Genomic DNA, 12,734 nt, shown 5'->3' with positions numbered 1-12,734 from the left:
TTTCAAGAAATGTTTACCCCCCCCCCCCATAAATACGACCGTGCTATGCCACGAATTTGTCAGTTTGAACTTTGCAATAGAAATATTTCTTTCACCAATTTTTTTTGGGGGGTAATGTTTACAAATTCATACAATTGTCTCTTCTTGTTGGATTCCAACGCGAACAGTTCACAAAACTCACCAATCCACATGATTCCATCCGTATTCAAGAATGACGCCCCTGGCTTGGATGTGCCTAGTGAGGGCGCTTCATCGTCTACTTGAATACTGCTCTCACGTTGTGTTCTATTGGGGGAAAAACACAAGTTTGTTATTTATGCAAGAATGTAATTAGAACATTTTTCTTAATTTTTGATTTTTTTCATTTTGTTTTTATTTAGACTAAAAAGGATATTATGTTGTCGAAGACCGTCTTGTTAAAGACCCCCCCCCCCAAAAAAAAAAGGGGAGGGGGGAAGCATCATGGCACTTATGTCACTAAGCAATTCACTTTGCTGCAATTTATTTTTCAATGGAGAAACACATGGCTAATGAACTTGACTTGAGATTATGACAAGTATGCTACTGTTCTATATTACACCGACCCAACAAGAAAAATGGTAAGCTTCCATTAGGAAATGGTGCTTGTGTCCCTAAGCAAACCGCTTTATTGTAATTGTAATTTTAAAATGGAGAAACACATGGCTAATGAACTTGCCTTGACACAATGACAGTATGCCACTGGTCGTCACTGACTGATAAGGCAGATGCGATTCTTTTCACACCGGCTCCGAGGTTATAAGCAAACTCCACTCTGCCGTCTATTAGGGCAACAGCGACAAAGTCGCCGCTGCGACTGTTTACGCTGTTATACAGCATCAAGCCAGTTTGCTGTGATGTCCGGAACCGCAGCTTGATGATGTTTGTCATCTGTGCTTTTTTGCTGCAGAACGATAATGACAAGAGACTAGAATATCAGTGTTGAAGTTCACATTTTGTGATAGTCTCAGCATTTTGGGCTGTTTAAAATGAAAGGCTCTACCTATTGTATCTATTTAAAAAAAAAATAAAACTTGGGATATTACTCAACGATTACACTTTTACAGAATTTTTCGCAGGCACGATTCAAACCTGCAACATACAGAATATCACTTTTCACCAGATGTACCGACAAAATATTGATTGTTGGAACAAGCACAAATCATAGAGCTGGATAATTAAGTTAATGCTATGGTATTACAAAACAAAAAGCTGGTAGGCTAAATGAACTTTGTTAGTATATGTGATGCGAATGGAGATACAGGCCAAAATAGGGCCACTTCATCACATCACATCACTTCATCACATCTCCAGGTGTTCCGACTTCCATATTTTTGAACTAAAGATGGTACCAGCATGCGGTTTTCACAGCAGTAATACTGAGATTGTGCTCTTTTCAAATCTGTAAAAAAAAATTGACCAGGGTCGACAAACGACTCATGTAGCTTGATCGCATCACATATTCCTTTTTTAGTGATTTTTTCCTGACTGGGATAATCAAAACTTATTTTCAAGGATTTCTCCGATTTCCAGAGCGGTTGGGAAACCTGTTGTAATAAACTACAAATTCAGAACTCAATGGAGTGCGCATTATAAGCAAGTATTCAGTATAGCAATATAGTGTCAATTTGTGGCTAAAATATTCTGCTGACAAAAACTTACGTTTGCGTTGCTATGTTGGGATAACTGAAGTAACTCTGCCCGTCGAAGGACACCGGTGCATTGGTATCCTGCCTCTCCGTGGCTGGATTCTTAACCATCATATCATCTAAAAGTATCAAACATCCAAATGTTATCCCAAATATTTCACTCACAAGCTGAAAGCAGGATACTGGATTCCAAAATAGCCAGGTGGCATATTAACAGCTAATGGAACAATTAGTGGTTAACAAACCACAACAAATACACACTACATTACACTGTAGCTGATAACCGTTGTTTTCTTGTTCTGAGAAAAGAACACCGGGCTCAGCAAGAATTTGATAAATCATAAGGCCATATCTGAAACAGGAGTGAAGCAGGCTTTTAAACAGACCCATGTGAAAAAGCAGAACAGTAGGATCAAATTAAAAAGAAAACAGGACGAAAGTAGGACTTTGGAGAACAAAATCAGGTTAAAAGTAGGACATTTGGAGGCTTTCAGGAGTAGTTATCGTTGATACTCATCACCCATATCCACAGCATCATAATCCTCATTTGGCATGTTCTGTACTCACAACACTTGTGCTCCATCCTCAACTAAGCTCTTGGAAGTACAATTGCAGTACTCCTGCGCCCAAGCCCTTCATTGTGTGATTTACACATGACAGTGTGTAACACTCTTATGAAAAATGTTCAATGACATTTCATTTTTCATAGTTGTGGGACAAAAAGGAGGAAAAAGCAGGAAAAGGTTGGAATTTCTTGAAAAAAAAGTAGGAAAAGTAAGATAAAAAACAACTAGGCAAAAGTAGGAATACTTGAATGCCCGAGTTAAGACCTATGGCTATGTCTATTGACCTATCGCAGTGGAATCGTGTTAGAATTGCGTCAAAGCAGCTTGTGAAATATTGTCCAATTACATGATTTACAATGGACGTGGAACGCGCAAAATCTGAGACAAACAAAACTCAGTGTACAAAAACTCTATAGGATTGTCTAAGGGGCGTGGCTAACTCGCAAACGGCGATAGGTCAATTGTCAGCATGTTTCCACATACTTCTGATGGTTTAAGACCTAGACAAACTAGACAAAGAAATTTGGATGCAGCCGAAATTTAAAATGTAGAAAATACAAACCTCCACTAGCCGTGGATGTTTCCATGGAAAGGCATCGCTCATCCATTTCCTCCATCCCTGCAGGACAGACACATGAGTAGCTCTCGCCCTCTGGCAGGCAGATGTAAGTAGGCATGCAGGGCCGACCGACGCAGGGATGCTCAACGAAGCCCTGGATGTTGGCTTGACTGATTGAGGCTTCAACCAGATCAGGAATCTCTTCGCGGTCGACAGCAAACTACAATTGTGAACAACAAGAAACTTTATGGCAAACAGGGGACCAATTTTACAAATCTGTTGCCAGCTTTGCTACAGAAAGATGATGAAAAGAGACTAGGAATATCAGTGTCGAAGTTAACATTTTGTGGTAGGGTCAACATTTTTGGCTGTTTATAATTAAAGACACCATCTATTTTATCTATTAAAACATGAAACTTTGGATATTATTCAATGAGTACACATTTGTAGACATTTTCCCAGGTACGATTCAAACCTGCAACATACAGAATATCATTTCTACGCAGATGTACTCGAACAAATTCAATAGTTGGAACGATACAAATCATAAAGCTAAATAATTAAGTTGCTGGTAAGATATTTTAAAAGTTGATGGTTCTAAATGAACTTCAGTAAATACTGCCAATTTTCCATGAGCTGTGCCATGGAAAATCTTTGCTTAGCAAACAAAACAGGCTACCAGCCAAAAAAACATGCAATGTACATTGCTTGTGACTGGTTCCCGTCTGAAATTTTGTGCTCAGCGTAGAAATTTGCTGTGCAATTTTCTTTTGTAGAAGCAAACTCCAAGAAATATGTTGGATTCTTACCATTTTGATGCCGCCCACAAAGCCATCGGTAATCCCCGCCTTCCGAGAGAACTGAGAGAAGTTGTCAGTGCCTCCAATGAACAGACTCTTTTTGAGATTCAGCTGCTTTGCTGATCCCTGGAAAAATTTTAATGAAAAATTAATCAACTTCAATCAATTTTCTTCAATTTCACCTTTTTTTGTAAAATTTGACAATTTTTGTGTTTTTTTTGGTTTTCTTGGGGTGTTTTTTTTTGTTGTTTTTTTTTGGGGGGAGGGGTTACCTTGTTTATTAAATCTATGGCAACCAGTAAATGTGAGTTCTGTCAAATTGCAAATTATAGACACTGGTACAGTGTTACATGTAGGTTAGCAATTACAATGTACAATTCCTGAACTGTAAAGCGAATGGATAAAATGACATCACAGCAATAGCGCATTCAAATTACAACAAAATCAAAATGTAATAGAGAAGTGAAAAAAGGATGATAACAATTAGAAGTAGACAAATTAGTCCTTGTAATGGCCAAAACAGCCCCAGCAAAGTACAGTTTTATGGATTCTTCAGAGAATAAATACCATGTTATACAATGTAATACAGTGTAACACAATGTAGTACAGGTGCTATTGTGTTAGTTTCTGCTGAATTAATATCATCTGTCGAAGCATTTAACTTACTGAGGATTCTCCCTTAGCAACCATCTGTCCATCCAAGTACAGCATGCCGTCCATGTTCATTCGCGTGGCCTCCACACGATGCCATTCATTCAGGGTGACTCTTTCGGGGCTCCTGCCAAAAATAAAACAATTCACACAAACTGTCAACACGGACAAATCTGGGCGGGCAAGGGCCATTAGTCAACTAGAGATTGATTCGTGACGTAACTTACGCATGCGCACTAATAGCAATGTGCGAACGCATCTAATTGAAATGTCATCACAAAACTTCTTGGTCCTAGTTGTGCTGACTATTAAACCAGTGTTACAACCGAGACCTGTATGGGCTACATAGAGTAGTCCAAGCATCCGTAGTCGGAGCCTAGTTAGTTGAACTATGGTTAACTATTGTTTGCGCCTGAACTTGCTCAGACATGACGGGAAACACTGACATTCAAGCTTGGTTAGCTCTGGTATAAACTTCGATAAATCATGCGGGCAAATTTCATGTAACCCTGCACACCACGCTGTTGATTGGTCAATAGCTGTTAGCTGACCCAATTGCATTATTCAAACATGGCAGCCTTCGCGGAGCGATAGTCTGACAATTTTGACCTGGAAAGGCTATTCTCATCACTATTGATCTCTCTCCATGCATCGATTCCAACGCTAGTCACAAAGGCCCAAAAGACTGCAATTTGTGCTGTCGTAAAGGACAAGTTGTCTTGCTTTGAAAGTTATCAGGATTCTGCATGCACATGATCAACACTCACTGGGAGAGCGGCAAAAGGGACAACCATATTCAGTTCATGCATGCATATTCATTTGTCAGAGAGAGGTCAAGGGACAACAGCGCAACAGAATTACAACCAATTAGGAGCAAATAAAAATCTTGAATTCAACTAGCTTTACAAATTCTGGAAAGGAGAGATAAAACTAGCATTATTATACTTCTGTCTTGAATACTGTATTTTCATTGGCCAAGAACAATCACGTGTTAAGTTTATAAAAAGTCATGGCACACTCCCTGCGGGATATCACGTACATGATATCCCACAGGGAGTGTGCTATGACATTGCACGTACGGTACGTACGTATGGTGTGAAACGCTTGCATCGTTGGTACCCCCGCTAGTTTCACCATGTTTTCACACATGAGTGGGAGCAGCGAGGTAGCAGACGATCAGCTGTTTGGAGCACGCGACATGCATGTGAGTTGCCGTTAGATTGTCACGATTGTTGTGTTTACTGCCATTTGTTTTCGTGATTTTTACATCACAATCCAAAGAATCCAAGGGACCCTCGGGACGCATAGCACCCTTGGCTTCGCCTCGGGTGCTATGTGCCCCTCGGTTGTACAAAACGTCATATCCCACATCACAGCAGTCAACATAAATAGGTATTTCCGCTTTTTTTTTTTAATGCACCGTCTTTCCATTGCCATTTGTTTAACAGTTCGTAAATTTGGCTGCGGTACCCGCTGCTATATCAGATTCGAACCAGCCAGCTGACCCCGGCAAGCTTGATGGTCGAGTGGTAAGACGTCTGCACTAGTAAGCAGGAGGTCAAGTTCGGTTCGATTCCCACCCGAGTAGTTTTTTTTTCTCAAAATCACTCGGGACAACACTGAGTGTACCGTGTTTATAAAAATTAATGCATCAGTTGAATGGCAAAAGCCATATTGAAGTCCAACAGTGTTTATTAAAAAAAAAAAAAAAAAAAAGAATATTGCATCCTGACGCCACTTTTTTCATCATACATGTACATCATCTCAATGAAGGTCAGTCATTGCAAAAAATGTTGAAAAGACATGAATCATTTCCATTTTTGTTAGAAAATACTTTGAAAATGTACTCGATTCTCCATAGACTTTGTACACAACCAAAGAAGTGATGTCTGGATACTATACATTCTTTCCGGAAAAAAAAGGTACAGGTATGATAAAACTTTATGACTTGTCTAACGTATTTACTTTAGTTTCGTAAGGGTTGCAGAGTGGCAGAGATTCGTGGTAAAACGATTTCCTCAAGTGGTAAAATAATGCAGGTACTGACCTTGTCAAAATATAGTGTAGATTACCTCATACATATTCATGAGCGAGAGCCAAATTGTTACTGGTCCATTCATCATCATAGGTCAGCCGCTAGTTTTGCTCTTAAGCAAGCAGGCATTAGCAAGCGTGCACGTATTCGCGCACAGGTAAAATATGCATGCACAATCAACTATTGCACGGGTGTAACCCATTTCCAGAAGAGGGCAAAACATATTTTCCCACAAAATTCCTCTATTTCTCAACATTTTATCCTCGATTTATCAGTTTTAGAGGGGGGCAGGGACATTTTGCTCCCCCCACCCATTAAATTTACACCAATATGACTTTTCAGCTCTTTTTCTTTTCTTGTTTTCTCTTTTTTTTCCTTCCTTTTTTTGGCTTTTCTGGGCGGGTGGGGGAGGGGGGGGGTGGGGGGTGTTGCGCCCCCCTTGCCCCCCTCCCCCTCGCACCACTCATGGCTGGAAAGTTGAATTTTGACATTACAAAGGCGGAACAAATGTTGCAACCTGCCGCCACTTTTTTTCTTCGTAATCATCTCAATGAAGGTCATTCATTGCAAAAATGATGATAAGACATGAATCTGGGACTGAGATATATTTCCAATTTTGTTAGAACTTAGACAATTGTCTTGACTCTCCATAGACTTTGTACACAATCGCGGAAGTGGCATCAGGTTGCAACATTTTTTCCCAGGCTGCATCCGAATCATTTAACTGTCTAGAGCACGTCCACGCCCAGTAGCCGTAGCTCGTAGCTCCGTGCATACAGCTACATAGGGTTTGTAGCTCTATGCTCCGTGCACGTGGAAGCCCGTTTCGGACATTGCATGGCCTTATGGGATACTTACCCATGTAACCGGCTCGGCGAGTCAGTTACTTGGGCCAGGCTCGAGTAAGCGCAAGAAGTCACATGAGAGGTAAATCGAATGCTGTCGCGCTTGCACAAGTAAGCGCAGGGGAAGTAATCGAACGCACTGCTTGTGACTGAGTTTGATCAAGCTACTGAGGTCACCTGACCAAAAGTCATGACCTAATTGGTCAATGTGCACTGTCAAGCCCTGCCCACCATTGGTTTGTGTACATTTCTAACAGTGCTTGTAACTGATTTCGACTGTGGTCACCTGACTAAAAGCCATGATCTAATTGGTTGATACAGACAGATTGACTGAGTGACAGGCAGGAAGGGTCCATTCATGTCAAGGGGACATTTACTAGTAAACTTCAAGCCTAACAGCATATGTGAACCCAAGTAAAGAACACAGCACATGGGTATTCAACATGCAATACAACACGCATTACCTTATAATATGCAGATCTGTGTCCAACATTGGACTACCCGTGAACAAGAAAAGAAGACTTTAAATAATCATTCTTAATGGCCTCGTTTAAAAAGCCTATATCTGCCATTTTTTCAGTTTTATCAGATTATTTACTACTTTACCAAAACCAAATGAAACAGCAACATCTTAACAAAATCTGGTATAAAAAAATTCTTGGGAAAAACACCTCTAACAATGAACGGAAAGCAGTAAAAAAATATTTTATTTTTCACATCTTCAAATACCTATGGAAAAAAACCAGATATAAATTGTTAAACAGTTTCAATTTTGCAAATTTGAAAGTTTGTATTATTAAACTTGGATGCTATTAAACTGACTAGCTGTGCGTCAAGTTTCATAATGCAAACAATGAGTCAATGCGAATATGCAAACATATGATGACAAAGAGCCAAAAATATAAAAAGAATGGGTAAAAAGAACAAAAGACATACTTGACTTTGGCAGTTCCGGATCCAAGATTGTATCTGAATTCCAGATATCCGTCCATTAAGTTCAGAGAGATGAAGTCGCCTCTGCCATTGGTACTCTGCCCGTTGTAGAATAGCATGCCATTTGGTTCGGTCGCCAGGAATTCCATTTCGACCGTAATGTGACGCGGGGCCATCAGACTAGGCAGCTCAAGGTAAGAGTTGCCGTCGAAACCGGGAATGAACGGGCCACCGGGTTCCGGTTTATTTTCTGGAAGAAAAGTCGAAAATTGAAGTTCTAAATGTGCTGAGTGATTGCTTAATTCTCAGCCACTGTGAGATCCAATCTCCCGTCACACCTAATGACATCATCATAACTTCTTTTAAATTTTTGCAAGTAACACCCCAAAGGTCAATTGATCACGCAGTTCACTAGTTATACGACTCTAGAAAAGAACATTTCAATTGATGTCACATAATCCTTGATGATGTCATCACGACGAAATTCTACGTTTCCACATTTCCCAACAATGCCAATGCATGTGCTGAGTTTCAGGTTGATAAGGTTGGCAGAAGTTCCTAAAGTGGCTTGTAAAATTAAAACATGCATGTACAAAATCTACACTGGAAAAGGAGAAAAAAAGAAAGAGAAAAAATCTGAAATAAACCAATAGCTGTTCCTGATAGCCGTTGACCAACTTGAGCATTAAATACTCAGTCGTTTCTGTCATAAACAAGCTTATGAAAAACAAGTGTACAAATTTACTCAGATTAAAATCGAACCCATGACCTCCTACTTTAATTGATGTCATATGATCCTTGATGATGTCATCACGACAAAATTCTATTTTATCCACATTCCCAGACAATGATGATGCATGCACTATTAAAGTTTCAAGTTGATAGGATTGGCAGAAGTTTAAAGTGGCTAGTAAAATTAAAACATGTACAAAACCTACTAACAGTGGAAAAAGAAAAAAGAAAGAAAGAAAAATCTGAACAAAACCAATAGCTGTTCCTGATAGCCGTTGACCAACATGAGCACTAAAATACTCGGTGGTTTGTCGTAAACAAGCTTATGAAAACCAAGTTTACTCAGATTAAAATCGAACCCGAGACTTCCTGCTTGCTAGAGCAGATGTCATTTTAACCACTTGACAACTGAGACACTGAATCTACTTCCCGTATACACCTGTTACTGCTAGACAAAGCTAAATAATTCAAACCTATGATTGGCTACTTACGCCTATCACACATGTCACCGCGCCATCCCATTGGACAGTCGCACCTGTAACCGCCCTCTGGTAACGATGTGCAGGTAGAGCCAGTGAAGCACATATTGCCCTCGCATGGATCTACAAAGACGTCACCGCATAGAGGACCTAGACAAAAAAAACAAAAAAAAAACAGCAAAAGCACATAATAAGACAACAATCACAACAAAGTCAATCACAATTTACATCCAAGCTTGGTTTGTGACCATTTCTCACAATGCTTTAAACCAAACTGCCCGAGCTATTGTGGTAACCTGACCAAAAGTCGTGATCTAATTGGTCAATGCACACTGTTGGATCGACAGGCAGATATTGCTGAACAGTAGATGCGGTATTTGTGTGCAAATGCATGCTGGTGTGCGCGTTGAGCGTAGCGCGTATTGTTCCCAAGAGCCAGTAGCTACAGCGTTGGGTTCAAACATTTCATGAAGGGGTCGTTTGGAAGAGGGAAATACATTTCCCACCAATTTTGTATTGAAATAGAAGTTCATTTTAACTGTAAATCAAATGACAATGATCTACATGTCTGTTATATAAAAAAAATATTGAGTGGCTTTAAATTGTGAAATGGGAGGAATATCATCGCTCGGTAAAATCTGGACCTTTCCATTTCAAGTTCAGATTTTACTTTGCAATACTATTCCTCCCATTCCACTCTGAGCCACTCAGTGTTTGTATATGTGCACAAACTGGTGAGGTCTGCGCTTGAGTATCGGGTACCTTTGGCAACGCGTTTGAGTGCCCCATCAAATGGTCTCCCCAACTCTCTCGTCGTGACTGTTGAAGGTTATACGTGTTCACTGAGGCCATAGTGGTGCTTGAAAGAATTCCCTGGTTTAAGTATAAAATTACAAAAGCCCAATTTTCAAACGTACCCACAAAACCGCCCATGCAGTCGCATTCAAACTGTTCAGCATTGGTCGGGGCGCACGTGGCGTTGTTGAGACACGGCATGGACACACACGGGTCATTGCCACATTCGCCGATGTTGGCTCCGTAGAGGATGTCGCCACCGGGATGGTAGACCTTTAAGGATTTACCTTTGACTTCCAGGTAACCTATGCATCCTACAAAGCCCTTGGTGGTACCGGCAACTTTATAAATCCTGTAAGTGTGAGTTAAGTGGTGTTAAGGGGTCATCTCATTAAATATCCAGCACCTGATTTCAATAAGCGCTGCGATGCGTTGCAACTCAAGTTACGACATGTAACACGTTGCAACTCGTGATGCATCGTATCATCCATTTCACAAAAGTTGCAATGTGTTGAACGCGTCGTAAGTTCTTTGGCAACGACTTAAAACTCGTGGCAAGTTACGACGTGTCTAGTGGTCATCACAAAATATGAAGAGTCCCTTTCTAAGCCAGTTTAATGCCATAAACATGACAGAAACGAGATTATAATACTGAGGCAATGTGTGTAAAGTTGTAAATAGAAAATTTATTGAATGATTATGAATAAGACTGGAATATTGCAGTTGAAATTTCAAAGTAGCTATACAGTCCACTGAGAGCTTGTTTTCCTTCAAAATTGCATTGCACAGCCACCATTTTGTTTTACGTTTTACCAAATTTCGAGCTGAGATCTGACTCTTTGTTGAATATCAGACGACTATGTACTGTACGCTGACTATATACATAAAACAGTCACCGAGTTGTGCTATAAATATACCTACGACGTGTCGCACTTACGACGTGTTTCGCACTTACGACGTGTTTCATGAAATGGATCGCAGGACGCGTCGCAGCTGCGACACATCGTTACGAAAAGTTTGATGAAATCGAACAAATTCCATTGTATAGGTCAGGCCAACAATCCATGTGTCTGTTTTGCATGTGTGTATTGCGCTGTGCATTTACCAGTTGTGTAGCCATAATGCATTTTCTCTGCGTACGTATTTCTCTGACGGACAGAAAAGCTTAATAGAGAACATGCAGTGGTTTTGCGAGTAGAAAAATCAAGTCTTCATCAAATTTGGATAAACTTTGTCAAAGTACACATTTTAAAAAATAAACATTGATGAGATTTCACTTCTCCATAAAGTACACAGGGTTTGAATATTCCATGTTTTATTAAAATTGAAAATTTAAAACTTAAAATCAAGGCAGGTTCTAGGTTCTTTCAATTATATTCACATACAAACTGCTTCCTTTTTAGGCCAACCATTAATGCTTTTCTTTTTACCCCACCACTTCATCATTTCTTTAAATTGTAGGCCATAAATCCCATGTGTATTGCATCGCTACCTGAAGCATATTAAATTTATGAATTGTCATTGAAAACAAAAGACTGGTTCCTTTGTTGAGCTGGTCGTGCATGACAGCATCAAAGCAGGATGCTTACATGTACCGTTGATATTTGAGTAATGGAAAGTCAGATTAATCCCAACTCCCTCACATGATATACTAGGAACCATACCTATCCTGAAAACTTCCAACACCATATGGGAAACTTGATTCTGGAGGTGTGCCAACCCAAATGTAAAAGACTGCCAGTTTTGGGGTATTGTACCCATCCTGACAGATACCAACAAAACATGCCGTTGGGGTTTGATGAGTTGAGTTCTGTTACGGTTAATGGAAGCTCCCCTATACAACTTTCAAGAGAGTTTTTCATATATACAAAGGGACTCATATCATAACAGAAAAACTCATAACATAATGAAGAATTTCTTGGTCAGCACAGATTTTGTAATTTTACAATGTACCTCTACTTTCGTGATTTTTTCACCTGTTGATAAATTATGCAAAAATACTTACGCTTCTTTATCCTCTGGCACATCGCCAACAAAGAGGTCGTGGGTCACAGACAAACCGATCGACCTATCGCTGCTTTCTCCTTTCACTGGTGTCTCGCCATCCACGCTGAGAGTACCATCACGCCTGTCCCTGGTAGCCCGCACTGTGAACCAGTGAAGGGGCTGAATCTGCACAGTGCTTCTGATGACGACAGCGTCGCTGGATCCGAGGTCAAACCTCGAAAGGGGGAAAAGGGAACAAATTGAACATTAGGCAATAGTCATTGAACCGCTCTAAAACCTGCCGTTATGCCCCCCGAAAAACTCAAGCACCCAATGGGCCTTATTCACGAGTCGGCCATATTGAATTGAAAGTGAGGTAATATCTTAATTTTTGGAACTTGCGAAGAGAAATGAAAGCAACTTAAGTTACAATAAATTCCAGTCTGCTTCAACGAATAATTTAAAATTTGTAATTAGACATTCCCTAATGTTTAATGCCATATTTTTAAAAAAAATGACACTAAAACAAGGCTGCATAGTGCCTGCATTAATAGTCTGGCGCCATCCCATACAACAATTAACAATTAATGAAATACATTCTGCGAACTCGACAAAAATGGCCATCTCGTGAATACGGCCCATGGTCTTATTGATTCCTGAGTGAATAAATATAATGTAACACAATG

The 12,734-nt window shown here is 40.1% G+C and overlaps 1 protein-coding gene across 3 annotated transcripts in view; it reads right to left on the bottom strand.

Moving 5' to 3' along the window:
- LOC119731705 (agrin-like) overlaps positions 1 to 12,734 on the bottom strand; it is a 57,642-nt gene that overhangs the window by 3,293 nt on the left and 41,615 nt on the right. For all 3 annotated transcript variants that reach the window (XM_038204926.1, XM_038204924.1, XM_038204925.1), the window contains 10 exons: positions 12,068 to 12,283; positions 10,185 to 10,414; positions 9,280 to 9,417; positions 8,060 to 8,306; positions 4,259 to 4,370; positions 3,602 to 3,718; positions 2,796 to 3,012; positions 1,681 to 1,786; positions 698 to 922; positions 182 to 285 (listed from right to left, as the gene is read on the bottom strand). In XM_038204926.1, the coding sequence (XP_038060854.1) occupies positions 182 to 285; positions 698 to 922; positions 1,681 to 1,786; positions 2,796 to 3,012; positions 3,602 to 3,718; positions 4,259 to 4,370; positions 8,060 to 8,306; positions 9,280 to 9,417; positions 10,185 to 10,414; positions 12,068 to 12,283 (1,712 nt within the window). The remainder of the gene's footprint in view (positions 1 to 181; positions 286 to 697; positions 923 to 1,680; positions 1,787 to 2,795; positions 3,013 to 3,601; positions 3,719 to 4,258; positions 4,371 to 8,059; positions 8,307 to 9,279; positions 9,418 to 10,184; positions 10,415 to 12,067; positions 12,284 to 12,734) is intronic.

This window comes from Patiria miniata, unplaced genomic scaffold, assembly GCF_015706575.1.
Source record: "Patiria miniata isolate m_02_andy unplaced genomic scaffold, ASM1570657v1 HiC_scaffold_24, whole genome shotgun sequence".
Taxonomy (NCBI): Eukaryota; Metazoa; Echinodermata; class Asteroidea; order Valvatida; family Asterinidae; genus Patiria; species Patiria miniata.
The sequence above is the reverse complement of the archived record's forward strand: the minus strand, read 5'-3'. Positions and strand labels throughout refer to the sequence as shown.